The sequence below is a fragment of the Hipposideros armiger genome, unplaced genomic scaffold, assembly GCF_001890085.2.
Source record: "Hipposideros armiger isolate ML-2016 unplaced genomic scaffold, ASM189008v1 scaffold_37, whole genome shotgun sequence".
NCBI lineage: Eukaryota > Metazoa > Chordata > Mammalia > Chiroptera > Hipposideridae > Hipposideros > Hipposideros armiger.
The window spans coordinates 2064318-2086193 of NW_017731387.1; the positions used below are offsets into that span (position 1 = coordinate 2064318).

Genomic DNA, 21876 nt, shown 5'->3' on the forward strand with positions numbered 1-21876 from the left:
ATCTCCCACTTATGTGGCCCTTTCTATATGGGATCCAGGGAAAACCTGGGCTCCAAATCCTGGAAGTGACAGGACCAGAGAGCAAAGTAATACACCCAAGTCAGAATAGTCCAGAAATAGCCCCAAGCTAGATTTCATAGGAAAAATATATGTTACATTTCAAAGGTAACTTCTACATCTCAAGTTATATTGAGGAGATGGTGAAGTTTAAGATTGTGTGAAGCACAAGCGTTACCTTTTCTGAGCTTTAAGAATATGAATCGATTATCATTATTGAGGACATAAAATCAGTTCTACCACAGAGTAAGACTTTAGTCTCTGAGTTGAAAAAAGCATTGAGCATTCAGGAAGGTAAATTTGTGCTTGCACTAGTAAACTTGAGAGAGAAAGTTCTGGAACATATGTTTTTAGAGAGGTCTCTAGAGCTCACATGATACATATTTTTGGATACAAACAAAATTTGAAGGACTGAGAATCTCTTGAAAACAGACATACACACACACATATATAATATATATATATATAAAGCCTCATCAGGTAAGAGTAAACAGGATGTATTAGAACATAATTTTGAGCCATTTCTAAGGCCTACCAATGTTACTGAGGACCAGACTAGAATGTAAAACACTTCGGTCAAGAGAAGAGTAAGAGGAGTCAAATTCAAAATTTTTAGCATGGAAGAATTTCTACAATGCTATAGTAGCTTGTCTATACAAAATAAGCAAGGCCTTAAACAGTATTATAATATATGAAATGTTGTTTACAGTTGCATTATAATAGCAGTAAACTAGAAGTTCCCTCTTGTCTTTAAAAAATAATAAAGCTTCTAAACAAGGTAATATTTATACTGAATTTACAGTAGAGGACAGTGAGATAGTGAGATAGAGGAATTTGTTAATAATCAAGCTGGCATTCAAAACCCCACTCTGTGTGTATGTATGTGAATGACCTATGCAGCCTTTTCTTCCATAGAGAATAAAGGTGATAGATGATAGCTAGGTAGGTAGGTGCGTAGGTAGGTAGGGAGATAAGCAGATAGATGATAGATAGATAGATAGATAGATAGATAGATAGATAGATAGATAGATAATACATAGATAATACATAGATGGATATATATGTTATAGACAGTTGCGTTTTCATTGAACGCTGTTTATTAGAAATACCTGGTTTTCTGTCGTTCTCCTTCCACGCTGTGGGCCTAAGAGGAAAATATAAACATAGATTTACACTAGCAGAATGTGAATAAATGTGGACTGTTTGTAGTCACTGCTGGTTGAACAGGAAATGGAGAATGGAAAACCATGACACAGTAGAACATGTTCGCATGTCTCTGCTTGATCTGAAGTCACTGGTGTGCTTGTTTATGTCAGAGATGAAAAGGGAGATGCTAAGGTCACGTTCATCATCCCCACCTAATAAGCTCTGTGACCTTGGAAAGGTGTTACTGAAGTTCCCTTCACCTCAGCGTCCTGGCGTGTGAACTGTAATGTAAGGAGCTGTATGATTTCACAGAGCTTGTACTTGAAAAGTGCTAACAAGAGCTCTGAGCACAATTAATGTCTAGTAGCTATTTAGCTTATTTCGTAATCTCATTTTATTCTAAAATATGTTGATTAAGTTAAAGTTTTCTTAGTCCCAAAAAGGGAAGATTATTAATTGTTTCTATTTATGTTTTTCTTTCAGATCCATGTGTAATATCTGAAGAAAACATGAATACAAGTAACATACAATTAAAAGAAAAAGATGACACAACGTACTATGTAAAAACCGGGGATCTCGTTGAATTTGTGTGTAAATCGGGACACACTGCAGCATCATCACAGCAATCATTTCAAGTAGTGTGTGGAGAAGGGACACTGGAGTACCCCAGATGTGAATAAAGAAGCAGTTACCCCACATATCCGGCCTCTTCCATCTACTGCGCTTAACTGTCTGAGCTGCTAAGAAAGCTTCTGATAGCTTGCTGCTATGTTCTACTTTACTTCAAAGAAAATACAAACAATACGGTAGTCTCAATTTTCAACTTATCTTCCCACAAATGTGTTAAAAAAACTATACCATCCCTTACACTTGTACTAGATGATAGTTATTTTCCAGTCCCAGGTATTAGACTACTTACCAATATATTAATAAACACACAAATATGCTAATTATATGCTTTCTGCATATGTAATAGAGTATGTGCACATTCAAACAAAATAAGTGAGCCTAGAATTTATTGGGGGAAATGATACAATCATAAAATTAGATATTAACATAGAAAGTGAAAACAGTCGCATTCCGAACCCCCTTAACGCCGACACAAACCACCTCATTCCAGCCACAGGAGCAGCCCGTCTCCCAGACGGGAGGCACCTTCCGCTTGTGCCTGGGAGGCCACCTGTTCTCACCTTTCAAGGAACCCTCTGCACTCATTGTACAATATCTTCTCCATGTCCGCCTCCTGTCTTTCTTTACGGACTCATGCCCATTTAACTTGAACATGCTCAATTTCACCCTTTTTATGCAAAAGACCTCCTTTATTCTTCTCTCCCCGTCTTTTAAAACATTACTATAGCATCTCATTTCAATCAGTGACTTCCCAAAAGTCTCTCTTACATTTAATAAAGTAAATCCTCTAATATAATATAGACTTCTTATTTCTAATGTGTTTGTTATTTTTTAACATTGATGGAAAATTGAATTAAAAGTAATGGAGGAGAATGGACAATAGAAAACAGAAATATTTGGATGTGTAGATCAGTACTGTAACAGATGAAGACAGGCAGTAAAGATTAACTTACATGTGAAATAATCCAAACTACAAATGAAAGGATATGTTCTGGCTTTTATTTACAGATAAAGAAAATATCATTATAAACAATTTAGCTTCACATCTTCAAGCAAGTGAAAACTTAAAGGTTATTAATTCAACATTTTTTTTCTAAAAATTATGTTTCATTAGGGATTTTATAATGTGTTGAAATATGATTCTTCTTTCTCGCATTCATTTTATGTCCTTAAGTGTTCTTGGTAAGACTGCATCATTTGTAAGAAAGACAGAGAGGGGCAGAGAGAAACAGAGAGATTTTTAAAATAAGCATCACTTGTGGTCAAGTATTTATTATAGTCTCAGTCCTTTCATATTTCACGTAATTGGTCATTGTTTTAACTCGGTACTTCCAAAAGCATGAAAACACACTTGTAAAATTTTCTCACGAATTCCCTTTTATAGACTCAATGTCATTTGCTACATGAACACCTTTTTTTTTAAATTTTTTTGAGTTATGCATTTCTATTTGTCTTAGGAATTACAAATCAAAGATACACTAAAACATTGAAATAGTAGATAAAAATTTTCTATTCTGATTTTTACCACAGTTAAAAATGAAATATAAAAGTTTTACACCCATCATTTTATTGTATTACTTTAATGTTTTTTGAAAAAAAATATCACTTTCCATTCATTAACAAGTACAAAATATAATTTTAAATTGTCATATGTGGAAACTCTTCAACAAGGAAGTCCAAACTTTATATACAAATGTGTTCCTTATAAAAAATGCCATAATTTTAATCATTGTTATTAACATATTCTTCTATCAGTAGAAAGACTGTACAGCTGTGTTTTCAATCTTTAGTTGCTATACATGAACCTATACTGGAAAATGGGAGAAAATACTACTTTTTCTATCTCAGAAAACAAAGGTTAATTTTTTCACATTTAAATATTGCACATATAAATTGACTTATTTATCAAATTGCCAAGCATCGCATATATCAAATACCACTCAATGCTTTCAGTTTGGATAACTCTGGGAACTTTTTCAATTAGTTCAAATACTTCTAGGACCTTTCATAGTTAAAAAAAAAGAGAGAAAATATTTTTTTCCCTTTGTAATGACCATAAAGTAGAAATTTTGTAGAACCTAATATTTCTGAAATTTACAACACAATGACTGTTGACCTACAATATGACCAAAACACAATCAATCAAAAAATAGTTGTAGACACAGGTCTCTTCTCACCTTGGTCTTTGGACACATCGTGGATATTTGAACTGCCCTCTGTCACTTCGCACTCTAAGTTCAGACCCAATAGTAGATAACTGAGCCATGGAAGTACCTTTCCTACAAAGAAACTCAATATACTCGCCATGGAAAATGTAGGGTCTATTGTCGAAACCCCATTTCAACAGTAAATTATTCTTTTCCATTTCTACAAAGATAATGTGCAAGGCTCTGAAAAATTAAAGAAGAAAATTCTCTTGGTACATCTTGGTACTGGCAGGAAGCCTTGGGTTGCAATGATGACCTTCAAAATTCCAGGCATTAGAGACAAGTAAGTTAGATAGAATTAATATTTAAGTCAGAAACTAGGTTTCAAAAAGCCTGCCAATTTTTTCTGTGGTTCTTGGTAGACGCCTGACTAAATAGGCACGCGAACGAAATAACACCAATGTAGCACGTTAAGCATTCTGTGAGTGTTCTAGTAGCACACAGAGCACAGAAAGTGAAAAGATATGGTTTTATTTTATTAACTAGAGACAGTCGTTCGTACCCAAGCACAATGGTGGTGTGGTCCACACTCCCTGTAAACAATGAGACACTCTAGGCCCCTGTAGGAAATGGTGATCGAAACACCTGTATTCTACTGAGGAACCATTTTCATAGGTGCCGCCTGCTGACCCAATAATGACTCCATTTGTAATAAGTGGGGGAGATGCACACATGCCTTTAGATTCTGCAAAAATAATTTTTAGCATATACTGTCAATGGCTATAATCAGTATCCAGTGCTTTCATCATTGCTGCAGAAATAACATGGTATTTTATATAAAAGCGTTTATAACATGTCTCAAATAATTTTTAAATATTGACAGCATTGCTGCAATAACCTCATAATACAACCTTGATTATTGCAATTTATTTATTTTAATAATATATATAATTATATATTATATATGATATATATAATATATATATATAATTAATTATATATAATTATTGCAATTACTGCAATAGGAAGATATGATATTATCTGATCTCACCCAGGGAATCAGAATATCATAGAAAATGGTCTGAGAGCCTGGTCATGGGGCGCCCCAGGGTTCAGGGTTCAGGAGACCAGTGGCACCAACGAAGGACATGTGGTATTAGCCACTTCAACTCGGGCCTGGAGTGTATTTTTCCCAATGTTTTACTATGAGCCTACCTATGTTTCCAAGTATGAAGTGAGTTTTCTGCAGACAGCATATAGTTGGGTCTCGTTCAATTGAAAAGTGGGCAGAAGACATGAACAGAAACTTTTCCTAAGAAGACATACAAATGGACAACAGATATATGAAAAACAATGCTCAACTTCACTAGCTATTAGAAAAATGCAAATCAAAACCACAAGACAGCCATTTTTTAACACTGGTGTGCTTTACATGTGCTTTCATGGGGCCTGATTCCCAGTGTAAGGGATTAAAAATACTTCAATTAATCATTTCTGTCATCAGAAACCACAAGTCTTCACATTACAAAATTTGCTATGTTTTTATTTGCTTATGTTAGCTTTTGTTTACTTTGGTCAATAAATCAAATAATATCCTGTTTTAGAGTCTACAGGAAAATGTGGGCCCCTTCCACCTATTGACAATGGAGACACCATCACATTCCCATTAGCCGAGTATGCTCTGGGGTCATCAGTTGAATACCAGTGCCAGCACTTGTATGAACTTCAGGGAAACAGGCAGATAACATGTAGAAATGGAGAGTGATCAGAACCACCAAAATGCTTAGGTGAGTACTTTAATGTTCTCATGCATTCTGAGAAAATCAGTGTAATGAATGTGATGTTTTCCTGTTTATAACTGAGTTTTGATGAATTAATATAAGAACAATTCTACTGATTGCTTGTCTACCAAATATTAATATGTGAAGAAATAAAGTTTCAAAAATTCCTTGCTGTAGAAGGCGCACTGTAACTGGCCCATGTGGGAATTGAACTGGAGGCCTGCTGCTCATAGCTCACGCTCCCAAGCCAACTCTTAATCAATGAGCCACTCGGCCGGTCCAAGAAAATACTTCATTCTAGAGCAGCTGATATTGTTGAATTTATCTGTAGAGCTGTGTATCGTGAACAGTTACCATGCTCTGCATTTCAAGCACCCTGTCGGGAAGGGAAAGTGGAATATACCATTTGTGAGATAATTAATATAGATAGAATGAAGTCATGAAATTATAATTAAGATTTTTGGTTGTTCAAATTCTCAATTTTTTTCAAGCATTGAAAAATCACAATTTTTTTATTCATAAATCAGAAATTGTGTTAAATATTATATGGAGGATGTCATTGTCACCTGAGAGACCAGTTTATCAATTTTTTTTTAAGATTTTTATTGGGGAATTCGGGGAGGGAACAAAGTTGGGGAATCAGGGAAGGGGAACAGACAAGTTGCTGTCCTTTAGTTCTGCAGTCTAGTTGTGGAGGACGTCGCTTCACTGGCCCATGTTGGTATTGTGATCATTGCACTCTTCCCAGGTGAGGCAGTTCGGTCACTGGCCTCTGGACGACCACTCACAGCAGCTTTTGGCAGATCATGCTGTTGCTGGCAACACACGGCAGCCCAGCTCCAGGTTGAGCTGTTGTTCACCATCTTAGATGCAGAGGGCACAGCGTCACTGGCCCACATGTGGGATTCAAACTGGGGTCCTGCTGCTCAGAGCTGGCGTCCCAAGTCAACTCTTAACCAATGCGCCACTCAGCAGGCCCTCATGGGTGCTTCTTGAAACTGGCTTCTCATTGCTCTTAATATATCCCTATTAGTCTTTCAGCATTTCTCTTCTTTTTAGCACAAACCATACTCCAGGCTCACTGTATACTCCTCCTGCCCAACACCCATGATCATACAGCTTTTCAAGAATGTCCAATATTTTTTTCTTTCTTGGAGAATAGTGTTTAGAATCCAAGAATTGTGTGCTATTGGTGCTGGATGAGGGTGTTCAATAGTGTTGAAATGTCTTTACTTCCAGGGTCTTCTGGTTGTCAGATCTTTGAAATAGAAATGAAACTTAAAATTCATTAGTGCCTATTGGATTTTACAGTTCAAGTTTAATAATGCAGGATTAAAAAACAACTCTGAAATACATTTTCTCTTTCCCTTTATTTCTATATTCTTATATTTCAATTTTCATAAAGATAACATCAAAAGTATAATACAAACATTACTATTAGCAGCTACACTACTGAGTGGAGGTTGAAACATCCTTGCATTTATTTTGTCCCGGGATGTTTGACATTGAATGTCAGTAAATTCCTCAAGTGACTTGAACTAATTCTTACTTCTGGTTGGCATGCTTACCAAATCGATGGAGTTTTATTTTTGTTTGTTATAGTATATTTTTTAATTTTTGATTTTGCTGCTTCTTCCCCTTTGATTTCATCTTTTTTTTAAAAAAAATATGAAGAACACCAACATGTTTTAAAAGTTGAAGCAATACGAGAAGGTTCTATGCAGGAAGGTCTCACTTCCATCATACTTGTTCCCCTTATTTAAGTTATAATTTTACTAGTTTCTGACATCTCTCCACTGTTCATTAGTCTTCTTTTTTTTTCAGAGGAAGGAGAGTATTTCACACATTTATCTGCACCTTGCTGTTTCTATTTTAGAATGCATCTCACTGAGACTTCTGGTATTTTCCTATTACAACAATGAGTGTGCTATGATGAATATACTTAGGTGGACATACTGTCAGGATAAACTGCTAAAAGTGAAATTAACGGATCACCAGGCAATTTCAAAGGTATTTCAACTTGTTTTTCATAGAGGTCTGTATATTATTCTGGACTTTTCTAAAGAGTCTACTTTTTCTTGGTCTGCCCAATGAGGAAGTTGTCAGCCTTTTAGATATTTTTCCTGTTTAGTAGATAAGAAATGGTATCTCTGTATAGTTTCAATGTGTATTTTGTTATTATAAATGTGGTTAATTGCATATAAAATATTTAAGAAGCATTTGTTTGGATTTGTTTCCATTATTGTTCCTAGTATAGAATTCACAAGATTACTACTTTTCAATTCAAATTTCTGTGACATGTGTTACATATATTTTCCAAGTTGTTATTACGCTTTTGAGTCCATGTTAATTTTTCTAGGCAGATATTTTTTAATGATATGCTCTTATAATCATTACTCATTTTTTATTTACTCAAGTTCTGAGTCATAGTTTGAAATGTCCTGTTCTTAACAAATGCACCCATAGTTTTTGTGCTGAATGTGTGGGGTTCCTTACTTATTTGGAGATCTGTACAGCTAAACAGAGTGTGGGAGTTTGGATACGTTCTGTTTTTCTGAATGACTCTCCAGTTATCTAACAGTATTGAAAACATTGTCTTTTCCTAGTTATTTGAAATATGACTGTAATCATCTGACAGTTTCTTTGTGTGTGTTTCCCTTTCTGTACTTTCTACTATAATCCACTTTCTATCTGTCCATTCTGGGGTCAGCACCTTCTGTACCGTCGTAAAGGCTCCTTAGATATAACATGTGGTGGGGCTAGCCGTCACCTAAGTTTTTCCTTGTCTGTGGCTATTCTCTGTCTCTAGGAACTTTAGAAAGAACTTGTCTAAATCAAAAAGAAAAGCTATGGGACTTTGCATTGTCTGCTGTGCCTGGTTGAAGATCAGTAGTGGTCCTTAATGCAGACTTTCATATTAACAGGAAACTAATCGGTGTTTCTGGCAAAGGGTATCTCAGACTTGCTGAAAGCTTAAGGGTCTAACATACAGCATGTCCTGTAGGATGGGACAGGAGACCTGGCAGCCACCCAGATCTATACTTCATGTCCCCATGACACCTGAGTGCCAAGGGAATGAAACCCTGTGTCAGTGAGGGAGTCACCTAGTTGGGACACTTCAAGTCCCATAAGGGTCTGTATCTCTCAAAAGCAAACAAACAAGCAAACAAACAAATAACTTGAGCAGAGCTCCGAGGCTCTGGCGAGGGAACAATGACACACAAATCATGATGCTCCAAACCCCAAAGCTATGGCTGTCCCCCAAGTATATCCATCTGGGCCTGAGTTTCTTCCAGCACATGTGACATTTCCTACTTACTAGATTTGTACAAAAGCAGTATTATAAGAAGTTCAACTCTGGGTTCCTTGAAATAAGGAGGAAAGAGATTTGTGAAAACATTCTCAGTAAATTTGTGGGATGGACAAATGTGTCTGTGAACCTAAGAATTATTGGCAATGCTGCTGAGACTTCCACTATTTTCCTGTTTGTACAAGTGTATGTTTGTATTCTTCAGGAAGAATATTACTCTGTTTTCCTCAGATGTTCTTTGTACATGTCTGAGCAACAGGGAGAGTCAGCACATTGGCTCCCCTAGATGTGGAATGAGGACAACTATGGTGGGAAAGGCCAAGTGAAGCCAACAGAACAGCCTGCACCCAGGACAATAGTGAAGCAAAAGCAATAGTTCACCTGCTGGAGGCATTTCAAGGACTGGAAAGACACAGAGGGATGGTTTCTACCAAATCCCCATCAACTTGCCCACGTGGCTCGTGCAGCAAACAGATGGATGCTGGAGATGGCAGCGGGAGACTAAGCGTAACCAGATGGGGCACCAAACGCACCTGTTTACCTGATGTTGTCTCATTGATTGAGCACATTGATGCAGCCCCTGTAATGTCTTAGGACACGCTGGTGTGCGGCTCTTCATCTGGCAAACGCTGTTTTCTCTATACTTGTCAGCAGAGACCAGCCGAAGCAGTTTCCTTTGGTTGGAAGGTCATCAGTACACCTTCACTGTCCTGCCTCCGGAGCCTATCAACTCTGCAGGCTATGTCATCACTTAGTCTGCAGGGACCTTGATCGCCTTTCCGNCTTCCCTTCTAATCTTCGGATTAGCCAGGGCAATCCCCCAGTTAGTGATTCATCTTAGTTAGCGTCCCTGTACCAACAGGACGGCCTGTCATCTGAGCAAACTTTGCTTTCACCTCCAACGCGATAACAGTGGTCTCACAACGTAAAGTTCTCTGAAAACACAGTGGCGGCTATCTAACATTCTCCTCAACACCTCACACATGTGATGGAAGTGATAATGCAATGAAACAACTCACACTTGGCCAGATTGCCCAAGTGGACGTGCTTCTGCGTCAAGCAATCTTCACATCTGCTGTCGTCTCATTCACCCTCTCCATGACTTTCTCAAACTTTCTCTGCTCTCCTCAGTCCTTGACCTTCTCTTCCCATTATCCTTCCACATTCTGAGCAGGTGACATCCCCTCCTGGACAGGGAAATAAGAGCCATATGACATGAACCACCTCATTCCAGCCACAGGAGCAGCCCGTCTCCCAGACGGGAGGCACCTTCCACTTGTGCCTGGGTGGCCACCTGTTCTCACCTTTCAAGGAACCCTCTGCAATCATTGTACAATATCTTCTCCATGTCCGCCTCCTGTCTTTCTTTACGGACCTATTTCCATTTAACTAAAACATGCTCAAATTTCACCTTTTTCATGCAAAAACCTCTTTTATTCTTCTCTCCCCCTCTTTTTATTTATTATTTATTTATTTATTTATTTATTTTTTTAGCTGAGCCACCCTGCTACCTATTGGCAGCTTAGAGGCAGCTCAGCTTGGGCTGGCATCAAACCGCTGTTGCTCAGAGCTCAAACTCTTGAGCAAGCTCTCTCCCCCTCTTTTTAAAAATTACTATAGCATCTCATTTCAATCAGTGACTTCCAAAAATCTCTTCTACATTTAATAAAGTAAATCCTCTAATGTAATATAGATTTCATATCTTTACTGTGTTTGTTATTTTTTAATATTGATGAAAACATTGAACTAAAAATAATGGAGGGGAATGGACAATAGAAAACAGAAATATTTAGATGTGTAGATCAGTACTGTAACAGTTGGAAGACATGCAATAAATATTAAGTTACATGTGAAATAATCCAAACTACAAATGAAAGGATATGTTCTTGTTTTATTTACAGATAAAGAAAATATTCATTATAAACAATCCAGGTGCATATCTTTAAGCGTGTGAAAACTTAGAGGTTTTTAATTCAACTTTTTTTTCTAAAAATTATGTTTCATTAGGGATTTTATAATGTGTTGAAATATGATTCTTCTTTCTGACATTCATTTTATGTCCTTAAGTGTTCTTGGTAAGACTGCATCATTTGTAAGAAAGACAGAGAGGGGCAGAGAGAAACAGAGAGATTTTTAAAATAAGCATCACTTGTGGTCAAGTATTTATTATAGTCTCAGTCCTTTGATATTTCACGTAATTGGTCATTGTTTTAACTCGGTACTTCCAAAAGCATGAAAACACACTTGTAAAATTATCCCATTAATTCCCTTTTATAGACTCAATGTCATCTTTTCTTACAATTTTTCTGAGTTATTTTATTTCTTTTTGTCTTAGGAATTACAAATATAAGATGCACAAAACATTTAAATAGCGTATAAAATTTTTTTATTCTGATTTTTACCATTTAAAAATGAAATGTAAAAGTTTTACACTCATTATTTCATTGTATTATTTTAATGTTTTTCAAAAAAAAAGGATCATTTTCCATTCATCAACAAGTTGAAAATACATTTTTTAATTGTCATGTGAAGAAACTCTTCGATAAGGGAGTCCAAGTTTTATATACAAATGTGTTCCTTATGAAAAATACCATAATTTTAATGATTGTTCCTAACATGTTCTACTATCACTAGAAAGATTTGTGCAACTGTGTTTCCAATCTTTAGTCACTACACATAAACTTATACTGGGAAATGGGAGAAAATATGACTTTTGCTGTCTCAGAAAACAAAGGTTAATTTTTTCACATTTAAATATTGAACATATAAATTGATTTAGTTATCCATTTGCCAAAGTGTCCAATATATCAAATACCACACAATGCTTTCAATTTGAATAACTCTGGGAGCTTTTTCAAATAGTTAATACTTCTAGGACCTTTCTCAGTTTAAAAAAAAAAGGAAAGAAAATTATTTTATTTCCTTTATAATGATCATAAAGTAAAAATGTTGTAGAACTCAATATTTCTGAAATTTACAACATGATGACTGTTGACCTACAATATGACCAAAACACAATCAATCAAAAAATAGTTGTAGACACAGGTCTCTTCTCATCTTCGTCTTTGGACACATCATGGATATTTGAACTGCCCTCCGTCATATCGCACTCTAAGTTCAGACCCAACAGTAGATAACCGAGCGATGGAAGTACCTCTCCTACAAAGAAACTCAATATACTCGCCATGGAAAATGTAGGGTCTATTGTCGAAATCCCATTTCAACAGTAAATTATTCTTTTCCATTTCTACAGGAGATAATGTGCAAGGCTCTGAAAAATTAAAGAAGAAAATTCTCTTGGTACATCTTGGTACTGCCAGGAAGCCTTGGGTTGCGATGATGACCTTCAAAATTCCAGGCATTAGAGTGTCAAGTAAGTTAGATAGAATTAATATTTAAGTCAGAAACTAGGTTTCAAAAAGCCTGCCAATTTTATCTGTGGTTCTTGGTAGACACCTGACTAAATAGGCACGTGAACGAAATAACACCAATGTAGCACGTTAAGCATTCTGTGAGTGTTCTAGTAGCACACAGAGCACAGAAAGTGAAAAGATATGGTTTTATTTTATTAACTAGAGACAGTCGTTCGTACCCAAGCACAATGGTGGTGTGGTCCACACTCCCTGTAAACAATGAGACACTCTAGGCCCCTGTAGGAAATGGTGATCGAAACACCTGTATTCTACTGAGGAACCATTTTCATAGGTGCCGCCTGCTGACCCAATAATGACTCCATTTGTAATAAGTGGGGGAGATGCACACATGCCTTTAGATTCTGCAAAAATAATTTTTAACATATACTGTCAATGGCTATAATCAGTATCCAGTGCTTTCATCATTGCTGCAGAAATAACAGTATTTTATATAAAAGCGTTTATAACATGTCTCAAATAATTTTTAAATATTGACAGCATTGCTGCAATAACCTCATACAACATTTATTATTGCAATTTATTTATTTTAATAATATATATAATTATATATTATAGATAATATATATAATATATAATAATATATATAATTAATTATATATAATTATTGCAATTATTGCAATAGGAAGATATGATATTATCTGATCTCACCCAGGGAATCAGAGTATCATAGAAAATGGTCTGAGAGCCTGGTCATGGGGAGCCCCAGGGTTCAGGGTTCAGGAGACGAGGGGCACCAACGAAGGACATGTGGTATTAGCCACTTCAACTTGGGCCTGGAGTGTATTTTTCCCAATGTTTTACTATGAGCCTACCTATGTTTCCAAGTATGAAGTGAGTTTTCTGCAGACAGCATATAGTTGGGTCTCGTTCAATTGAAAAGTGGGCAGAAGACATGAACAGAAACCTCTCCTAAGAAGACATACAAACGGACAACAGCTATATGAAAAACAGTGCTCAACTTCACTAGCTATTAGGGAAATGCAAATCCAAACCACAAGACAGCCATTTTTTAACACTGGAATACTGCCAAGCAGACACATGTGTTAATGTTTTACATGTGCTTTCATGGGGGCTGATTCCCAGTGTAAGTGATTAAAATTACTTCAATTAATCATTTCTGTCATCAGAAACCACAAGTCTTCACATTACTTATTTTGCTATGTTTTTGTTTGCTTATGTTAACCTGTGTTTTTCTTTGGTCTCTCAATAAATCAAATAATATCTTTTTTTGATTAAGAAACTAGCTCCCTTTTCTCATTATTGTTTCTGGCTGAGAATTGATAGGACTATCACTTTTCATTTCACATTTCTGTGATATGAATTATATTGTCTTCTCAGTTGTTATTTGGCTTTTGAGTCCTTTTTAATTTTTCTAGGCAGATATTTTTGAATGATATGCTCTTAAAGTCACTCTCATTATTTAATTACTCAAGTTCTGAGTCATAGTTTTAAATGTCCTGTTCTTAATAAATGCACCCATAGTTTTTGTGCTGAATGTGTGGGGTTCCTTACTTATTTGGAGATCTCTACAGCTAAAGAGAGCGTGGGAGTTTGGATATGTTCTGTTTTTCTGAATGACTCTCCAGTTATCTAACAGTATTAAAAACATCGTCTTTTCCTAGTTATTTGAAATGTGACTGTAATCATCTGACAGTTTCTTCGTGTGTGTTTCCCTTTCTATGCTTCTACTATAATCCACTTTCTATCTGTCCATTCTGGGGACAGCACCTTCTGTACCGTCGTAAAGGCTCCTTAGATATAACATGTGGTGGGGCTAGCCGTCATCTTAGTTTTTTGGTGTTATTAGAGCTTCTGTGGCTATTCTCTGTCTCTAGGAACTTTAGAAAGAACTTGTCTAAATCAAAAAGAAAAGCTATGGGACTTTGCATTGTCTGCTGTGCTTGGTTGAAGATCAGTAGTGGTCCTTAATGCAGACTTTCATATTAACAGGAAACTAATCGGTGTCTCTGGCCAAAGGTATCTCAGACTTGCTGAAAGCTTAAGGGTCTAACATACAGCATGTCCTGTAGGATGGGACAGGAGACCTGACAGCCATCCAGGTCTATACTTCATGTCCCCATGATACCTGAGTGACAAGGAAATGAAACCCTGTGTCAGTGAGGGAGTCACCTAGTTGGGATCTTTCAAGTCCCATAAGGGTCTGTATCTCTCAAAAACAAACAAGCAAACAAACAAATAACTTGAGCAGAGCTCCAAGGCTCTGGCGAGGGAACAATGACACACAAATCACGATGCTCCAAACCCCAAAGCTATGGCTGTCCCCAAGTATATCCATCTGGGCCTGAGTTTCTTCCAGCACATGTGATATTTCCTACTTATTAGCTTTGTACAAAAGCAGTATTATAAGAAGTTCAACTTTGAGTTCTTGAATTAAGGAGGAAAGAGATTGTGAAAACATTCTCAGTAAATTTGTGGGATGGACAAATGTGCCTATGAACTTAAGAATTATTGACAATGCTGCCAAGACTTCCACTATTTTTCTTTTGTCAAGTGTACGTTTGCATTTTCCTCAAATGTTCTTTCTATATTTCTGAGAAACAGGGAGGGTCATCACATTGGCTCCCCTAGTTGTGGAATGAGGACAATTTTGGTGGAAAAGGCCAAGTGAAGCCAACAGAACGGCCTCCATCCAGGACAATAGTGAAGCAAAAGCAACAGTTCACCTGCTGGAGGCATTTCAAGGACTGGAAAGACGCAGAGGGATGGTTTCTACCAAATCCCCATCAACTTGCCCACGTGGCTCGTGCAGCAAACAGATGGATGCTAGAGATGGCAGCGGGAGACTAAGCGCAACCAGATGGGGACACCAAACGCACCTGTTTACCTGACGTTGTCTCATTGATCGAGCACGTTGATGCAGCCCCTGTAATGTCTCAGGACACGCTGGTGTGCGGCTCTTCATCTGCCAACGCTGTTTTCTCTATATTTGTCAGCAGAGACCAGCTGAAGCAGTTTCCTTCTGTTTGGAAGGCCATCAGCATACCTTCACTGTCCTACCTCTGGAGCCTATCAACTCTGCAGGCTATGACATCACTTAGTCTGCAGGGACCTTGATCGCCTTTCCGGTCACAAGGAAGCACACTGGTCCATTCCATTGGTGATATTATGCTCATTGGACCCATGGAGCAAGAAGTGGCAGCTGCTCTAGATCACTGGTGAGACATTCGCATGCCAGGTGATAGAAATAAACTCACAGCTAGTCAGGGTCCTTGGACCTCAGGGAGATTTCTAGGGGTCGGGGGTGTAGGGCATGTTGGGATTACCCTTTTAAACTGAAACACACACACACACACCCACACACACACACACACAGTTCCCCACAACCTAAAAATCCAAAGTGTGACACTAGTGGGGCTCTTTATTTTGGGAGGCAACATAGCCCTCATTTGATGGTGCTCCTCTAACCCAGGTACCAGTGGTCCCCAGAAGCTGCTGGTGTGAGTGAGACACTAAACAGGAGGAGGCTTTGTCACAGGTCCAGGCTGCCATGCAAGAGGCTCTGCCTCTTGGGTCACGTGACCCAGCAGATCCCATTGCTGCAGTGTCAGTGGGAGAAATGGAGGATGTTTGGAGCCTTCCCAGGCCCCTGTGGGTGAGTCATAAACCTGCAGACCTTAAGGATTTTGGAGCTTTGGGCCTGCTACTGGGCCTAAGCCCAGACTGAAGACATGACACAGGCCAAGGTTTCATTCTGTTTACTCTACCAGACTCCAACTGTTACCTCACCATTTCCAAGGAAAAACACTTCATTGCTTATTATTCATCTATTGTTTAGTAGTTGAATTAGGGCTTATAATAGACATCTTGGCAATTACATTAGTAGTTAATCATTCATGGAGATTGAGGGCTTTGGTAAAACTCTTTGAACTTTGATGTTTACTAACCGACCTCAATAAAGTAACTTCCTGGTAGTGCCCTTAAATTCAGAGTCACACTTGATAGCTGCTCATGAAGCAACTTCTGCCCCACACAGCACGACGGGAGCACTTGGACTGCAACACCATTGGGAACAGGTAGCATGGTGCTCCTGCTCAGTGTCATCCTGACCTTGGGGGTGTCCTGGACTCATGCACAAGGTGAGCTGAAACTATGTGAATTTTCAAGTTCCTTCTTAAGTGTAACTTATCTCTTTCATATGTCTTAATTTTTTGAATGAATCAATTGGTAGAAATATTCTGCGTTCTGAGATAACAATAAAGAACACCTTTATGGAATAATTTTCACTTTTTCACTAAGAGACAACAAAACAAAATCAATTGTTTTCTGTCTTCTGAGTTCCACAGAGTGAACATTCAATCCATACTGATTAGGGACTCATGGGACTAGGATCCTGAAAACTTGACAAGAAAATATGTCACAGAAAAGCTTGATTATAACTCCAAAGTGTTTGGGGGTTCTTGTTTGTAGTACAGGAAAGCTTTAGAGAGGGATGGAATTCTTTATAATCTTACATATGGTGATGATTTTACAGGTTCTTATGTCAAACGTCATCAAATCATACATTTTACATATATTCCATTGTTTAAATCATATCTTTATGAAGTTCTTAAAACTCATTAACATCAGTATTAATTATTAATATTTAGCACAATTAGTATATGAAACAGACACATCTTTTAATAAAAAATGGAAAATATTCTTAATTTCCAGTGTAACCCCAATACATTCTAACTTGTTTTCTGAGATCATGGACAAATGTTGAAAAATTGAAAGTTTTAAAGCATCACTTCTATAATTAAATTTACAAATTCTTTGTTATGATTTTCTGTCTGTCATTTTAGTTAATAATCCAGTCCTCTCATTTTCCAGTTATCCCACCTGAACACTGTAATGAGCTTTATGGTGCCCCATTAACTACCAGATATGATTCGAGTATGCATCACTGTACATTATTCATGTCATTACGTGTTGCATGTGGGGTTTTGGACATTATTTAATTGGGGCAATTACCTTCACTAACAATAGTAACAGCTCCACAAAGCTTCCGGAGTGTCCCCATGGAAAGCTCCCCAGGCCCCAGCTCCACATAAGAAAGACTTGTGCGTCCGTGGATTTTGAGATCTGCGAGCAGCTCCAGGGACCCATCCTTCATGGACCCGGAGGGACAAAACCCTACCAGGTGCTTGAAAGGAAGACACTCAGGATATTTGTAGACAGCCCTTGTGAGAACTTCAGAAGCCCAGGAACTTGAGGGAAGTGGGAAGAACTGTTGCAGTGAGATCTTATGACATCATTGTCACATGTGGGATATCATGATATGTGGGATGGTTTGGAGAAAGGGGATTCAAGAGCCCAGGGGATACAAGTGCATCAGATGAGAAATGTGCTCGAGGGGAACAGTGCTGTAGAGGAAGGACATGAGGCTGTGCTCAGTTAATGCCATTTGCCACGTGGTGAAACAAAAATAACATCTGCTTTCTGTATTTTCATGAGCTTGATTATTCTCCTGGAGAGTGATTACACCATTATCCACATATCCTTTTCAGAAATTACATGCGACCAACCCTATATTCGAAACGGTTATTACAGTCCTCAAAGGCCAAAATACAGACTTGGAAATACAATCACATACCAGTGTAAAAGCGGCTTTTACCCTGCAACCCGAGGGACCACGGCAAGATGCACTAATATAGGCTGGGAGCCCCATCCAAGATGCAGCTGTAAGTTCCTTTCAAATCTTCACCTGCTTCTGAACTCTGAAATTGCTTTATCGGAAACACAAAAAATGGTTACTGAGTCCAAATGTTTACCTTATGGGAAGCCAGGATTTAGAGGCGTTCTATGTTTTTCAAAGTAGCCAATTCTAAGTAGGAAAAAAATCATATAATTCTAAGTGAAAACCTTTTAATTTTTTGCTATTCAATGTTAAATAGGTACTTGTGTGTATCTTTACATATTTCTCTAAATGATATAATTCTATCAGGAATAAATCATTGGGTAAGAATTATCTAACACCTAGTATGTTAGTTACTTATTTCTGTGTACCAAATTTTCCCTAAAACTTTGACTTGAAACAATCAACCTCCATCATCTCAGAGTCCCCTGGGTAGGGAATTTGGGAGTGGCTTAGCTGCCAAGGTCAGAGTCAGGCTCCTGAGTCAGGATGTGGGCCTCGGTGGCCATCACGGAGGGCGGCTTCCAGCACGGCTCACTCCGTGGCTTTCGGCAGGAGCCTCAGTACTAATAAGCACACGGGTCTCCATAGGATGCTTGAATGGCAGCCCACTGCCCCAGAGCCAGTGATCTGAGAGACAGCAGGAAGCCTCCACACCACTCGTGACCTGGTCCCACACTTCACCTCAGCCATAGCTGATCTCAGAGAGAGTCACTGATTCCAGCGCAGGCAAGGGGAGGGAGTCAGGCTCCCTTTTAGGAGGGAGGGGCGTCGAAGACTCTGGAACTTTCAAAAGCCCTCACATGTCACAAAGTGCCACTCAATTCAACAGGGAATTTTATTATTATTATTATTATTAGGGATGTTTCTTTAGCTGCTTTCAAGTGTTTTCTGTCCCGACAATCATATTCCCGTCTTTATCCATCACAGTTCATTGTAAAGGTGGCCCGCACTTAAGCGGGATATTCCATGAATCAAAAATGTAGTGACACAAATAATAGGTCAGGACCTCAGAGTTAATCAGGGGTCAAGTCCAACTGAATTTTGAAAGTATGATACAGTTGAAGTGTTACTATTATCACCAAGAAACAGACCTACAAAATGGAGAATCATTTGAGAAAAAAGATTATGTATGTATGTATGTATGTATGTATGTATGTATGTATGTATGTATTTAGATAGTATTGATGTATAACGTTGTACTAGTTTCAGGTGCAAAACGTAATGATTCAGTATTTGTATATATTGGGGAATCATCACAAATCAAGTCTTATTTACATCATCAGAATTCTATAACTTGTGTTGCCCTCCAAATCTTAGTGCAATGAGAGTAATTATGTTAACAAGAAAATATAATTCATCCATGAAATATTTTGTCTCTCATTTGATTTTTATCAAGGCAAAACATTATTCATACTTTTTTTGTTTGTTTTTATTACCAGTTGAACCCTGCCATTTTCCAGAAATAAAACATGGAAGCCTACATAATGCAGACAGATATAAACCATACTTCCCAGTAGCTGTAGGAAAGTGGTATTACTATTCCTGTAATGCCAACTTTGTGACTCCTTCACAATCATCCTGGGACTACATTAATTGCACACGAGAAGGATGGTCCCCAGCAGTACCCTGTCGCAGTACGTACTCCTCTTTGTAATATGTGTGTGGAAATATGTCTAAGAGAGGAAAGCACACAGCAGAGCACAGGCAAGCCTCGTGTGACGCAAATAAGGTCAAGGGCTGAGCTCCATGAATCAAGGACCAACACAGGTTCTCCTTTTATTCAGAGCTTTTCATTAATATAACATAAGAGGTAAAAATAGAGACTTTCTGAGAATACCTATTTCATTTATGCACATTTTAACTTTCCAAACTACAGGTAAATAATATTTAATATTGATTTTTCTATTTACAAATCATCTGGTAGTAGCTTAGTTTTTCTTAAGCTGTATGTTATAGTTGGATGCTTTTGCATTCTAATTTAAATATTGTAAAGATAAGTATTGATTTACTACCTTGACAAATTTATGAATTTTCCATTTTGTAATTCTTAGGACAATGTATCTTCAGGTATGTGCTAAATGGATATTCCCCACGTTATGAAAGAAAGTATTTACAGGGTGAATCTGTAAGAGTTGACTGCCATCCCGGCTACAGCCTCCCCAATCAGCAGACCACAATGACATGCACGGAGGATGGCTGGTCCCCTCCACCCACATGCATCCGTGTCAGTAAGTAAACTCATGTGAGACCCCAGGATGTCTGTGATTTTCTAAACCTCGCCCATAATAACTGGCAGGATGTTCGTGTCAGCTTCTTGTTCTGCCAAGACATCTGTTTGGTTTTATTCTTTCCAAGTGTGTGTGAGTGGATACACTGACCTCTGGACGCATGTATTGAAACATAAATGAAGCTACTGATAGACCTTAGTTAAAAAAACAGCACAAGAATGACAAAGTGGGACCCTCTACTAATAACGTGACATCAGCCTGTGGCTCCATCTTGGTTTCTATTGTCCTCGGCACAAAGAGCACTGACATTTGACAGTCCCCAGGGACAGAGCATCCCTGTGGGAGTCCAGGAATCTAGCAGAGAAGTTTCAGCAGCATCACAGCCAAAGGGTCCAAGACCGGAGGCCATGAAGAAGCAACAGGGACAGTGCCACCACCTGAGTTGCCCTCTGCTAGGTGCACATATTGGGGACTTGGGGTTGGAGACCTTGCTGATTGCTGGCTTTCGTATCGTTTTGGAAGGCTAAGTGGGTTACGGGTCAACTTGACCCCTTCAAGGCGTTTCTCTAAACTCCCCTATGGCTGGTTTGGGAGCCTGTCCTCCAGGACTAGTTTATTCAGAACGCTGTGAGTGAGGCCTCTTCCGGTCTCTCCACTAAGGATTGGTGTCTAAAGAGGTGGATCCACTCTGATCAAATCTGAATGTTTCCCAGGGTTGTGTGTGCTCTGGAAATCTTTGAATCTATGGGATTCCTCCTCTGGCAGTTATCTGTTACCCATTCTCATGGGCTTTTGCCCTTAACGATAGTGTGATATAGTCAGCCAAAGAATCTAGTGATTTCTTTCTTTTTCATTGTTAGTTTCAGGTGTACAGAACAATGCAATAGTTATTCTTTTCACCCTTCCCATAGAAACAACCCCCCCCATCTACTGCCCTCCCACCCCCAATATCATACTTATCTATTACAATTCCATTGACTCCATTCCCAGACTCTACTCCACGTCCCATGACTATATGTATATTTAATTATAGTTGACATACATTATTATTCAACATCAGCTTCAGAAATATAGTGCAGTGGTCAGGCCTCTACACCAACTATGCAAATAAAAACCACAATGAGATACCACCTCACCCCCGTCAGAATGGCTATCATCAATAAGTCAGCAAACAACAAATGCTGGCGAGGTTGTGGGGAAAAGGGAACACTGGTGCACTATTGGTGGGACTGCAGGTTGGTGCAGGCATTATGGAAACCAGTATGGAGGTATCTCAAAAAACTGGAAATGGAACTACCTTATGACCCAGCAATTCCACTCTTGGATATCTATCCAGAGAAACCCACGACATTAATCCAAAAAAATGTATGCACCCCTATGTTCATTGCGGCGCTACTCACAATAGCTAAGAATTGGAAACAGGTATAATGCCCATCGGTAGACGACTGGATTAAGAAACTATGGTACATTTACACAATGGAGTATTACTCAGCTATAAAGAAGAA

The 21876-nt window shown here is 38.3% G+C and overlaps 3 protein-coding genes across 3 annotated transcripts in view; 2 read left to right on the top strand and 1 right to left on the bottom strand.

The window, feature by feature from the left end:
- The window catches only part of LOC109380459 (complement factor H-related protein 3-like), a 14760-nt gene extending 12521 nt beyond the window's left edge, over positions 1 to 2239 (top strand). The window contains exon 6 of the mRNA XM_019638023.1: positions 1687 to 2239. Coding sequence (XP_019493568.1) covers positions 1687 to 1883 — 197 coding nt within the window. The 3' untranslated portion in view covers positions 1884 to 2239. The remainder of the gene's footprint in view (positions 1 to 1686) is intronic.
- Positions 2240 to 4507: 2268 nt separating this feature from the next.
- Positions 4508 to 21876, bottom strand: part of F13B (coagulation factor XIII B chain) — a 48817-nt gene continuing 31448 nt past the window's right edge. Inside the window, exons 7-10 of the mRNA XM_019637989.1 lie at positions 12664 to 12846; positions 12182 to 12342; positions 9928 to 10006; positions 4508 to 4725 (exon numbers count right to left, since the gene is read on the bottom strand). Of these exons, the coding sequence (XP_019493534.1) occupies positions 4523 to 4725; positions 9928 to 10006; positions 12182 to 12342; positions 12664 to 12846 (626 nt within the window). The 3' untranslated portion in view covers positions 4508 to 4522. The remainder of the gene's footprint in view (positions 4726 to 9927; positions 10007 to 12181; positions 12343 to 12663; positions 12847 to 21876) is intronic.
- The window catches only part of LOC109380457 (complement factor H-related protein 4-like), a 22264-nt gene continuing 16860 nt past the window's right edge, over positions 16473 to 21876 (top strand). Inside the window, exons 1-4 of the mRNA XM_019638021.1 lie at positions 16473 to 16602; positions 18013 to 18186; positions 19583 to 19777; positions 20195 to 20371. Coding sequence (XP_019493566.1) covers positions 16545 to 16602; positions 18013 to 18186; positions 19583 to 19777; positions 20195 to 20371 — 604 coding nt within the window. The 5' untranslated portion in view covers positions 16473 to 16544. The remainder of the gene's footprint in view (positions 16603 to 18012; positions 18187 to 19582; positions 19778 to 20194; positions 20372 to 21876) is intronic.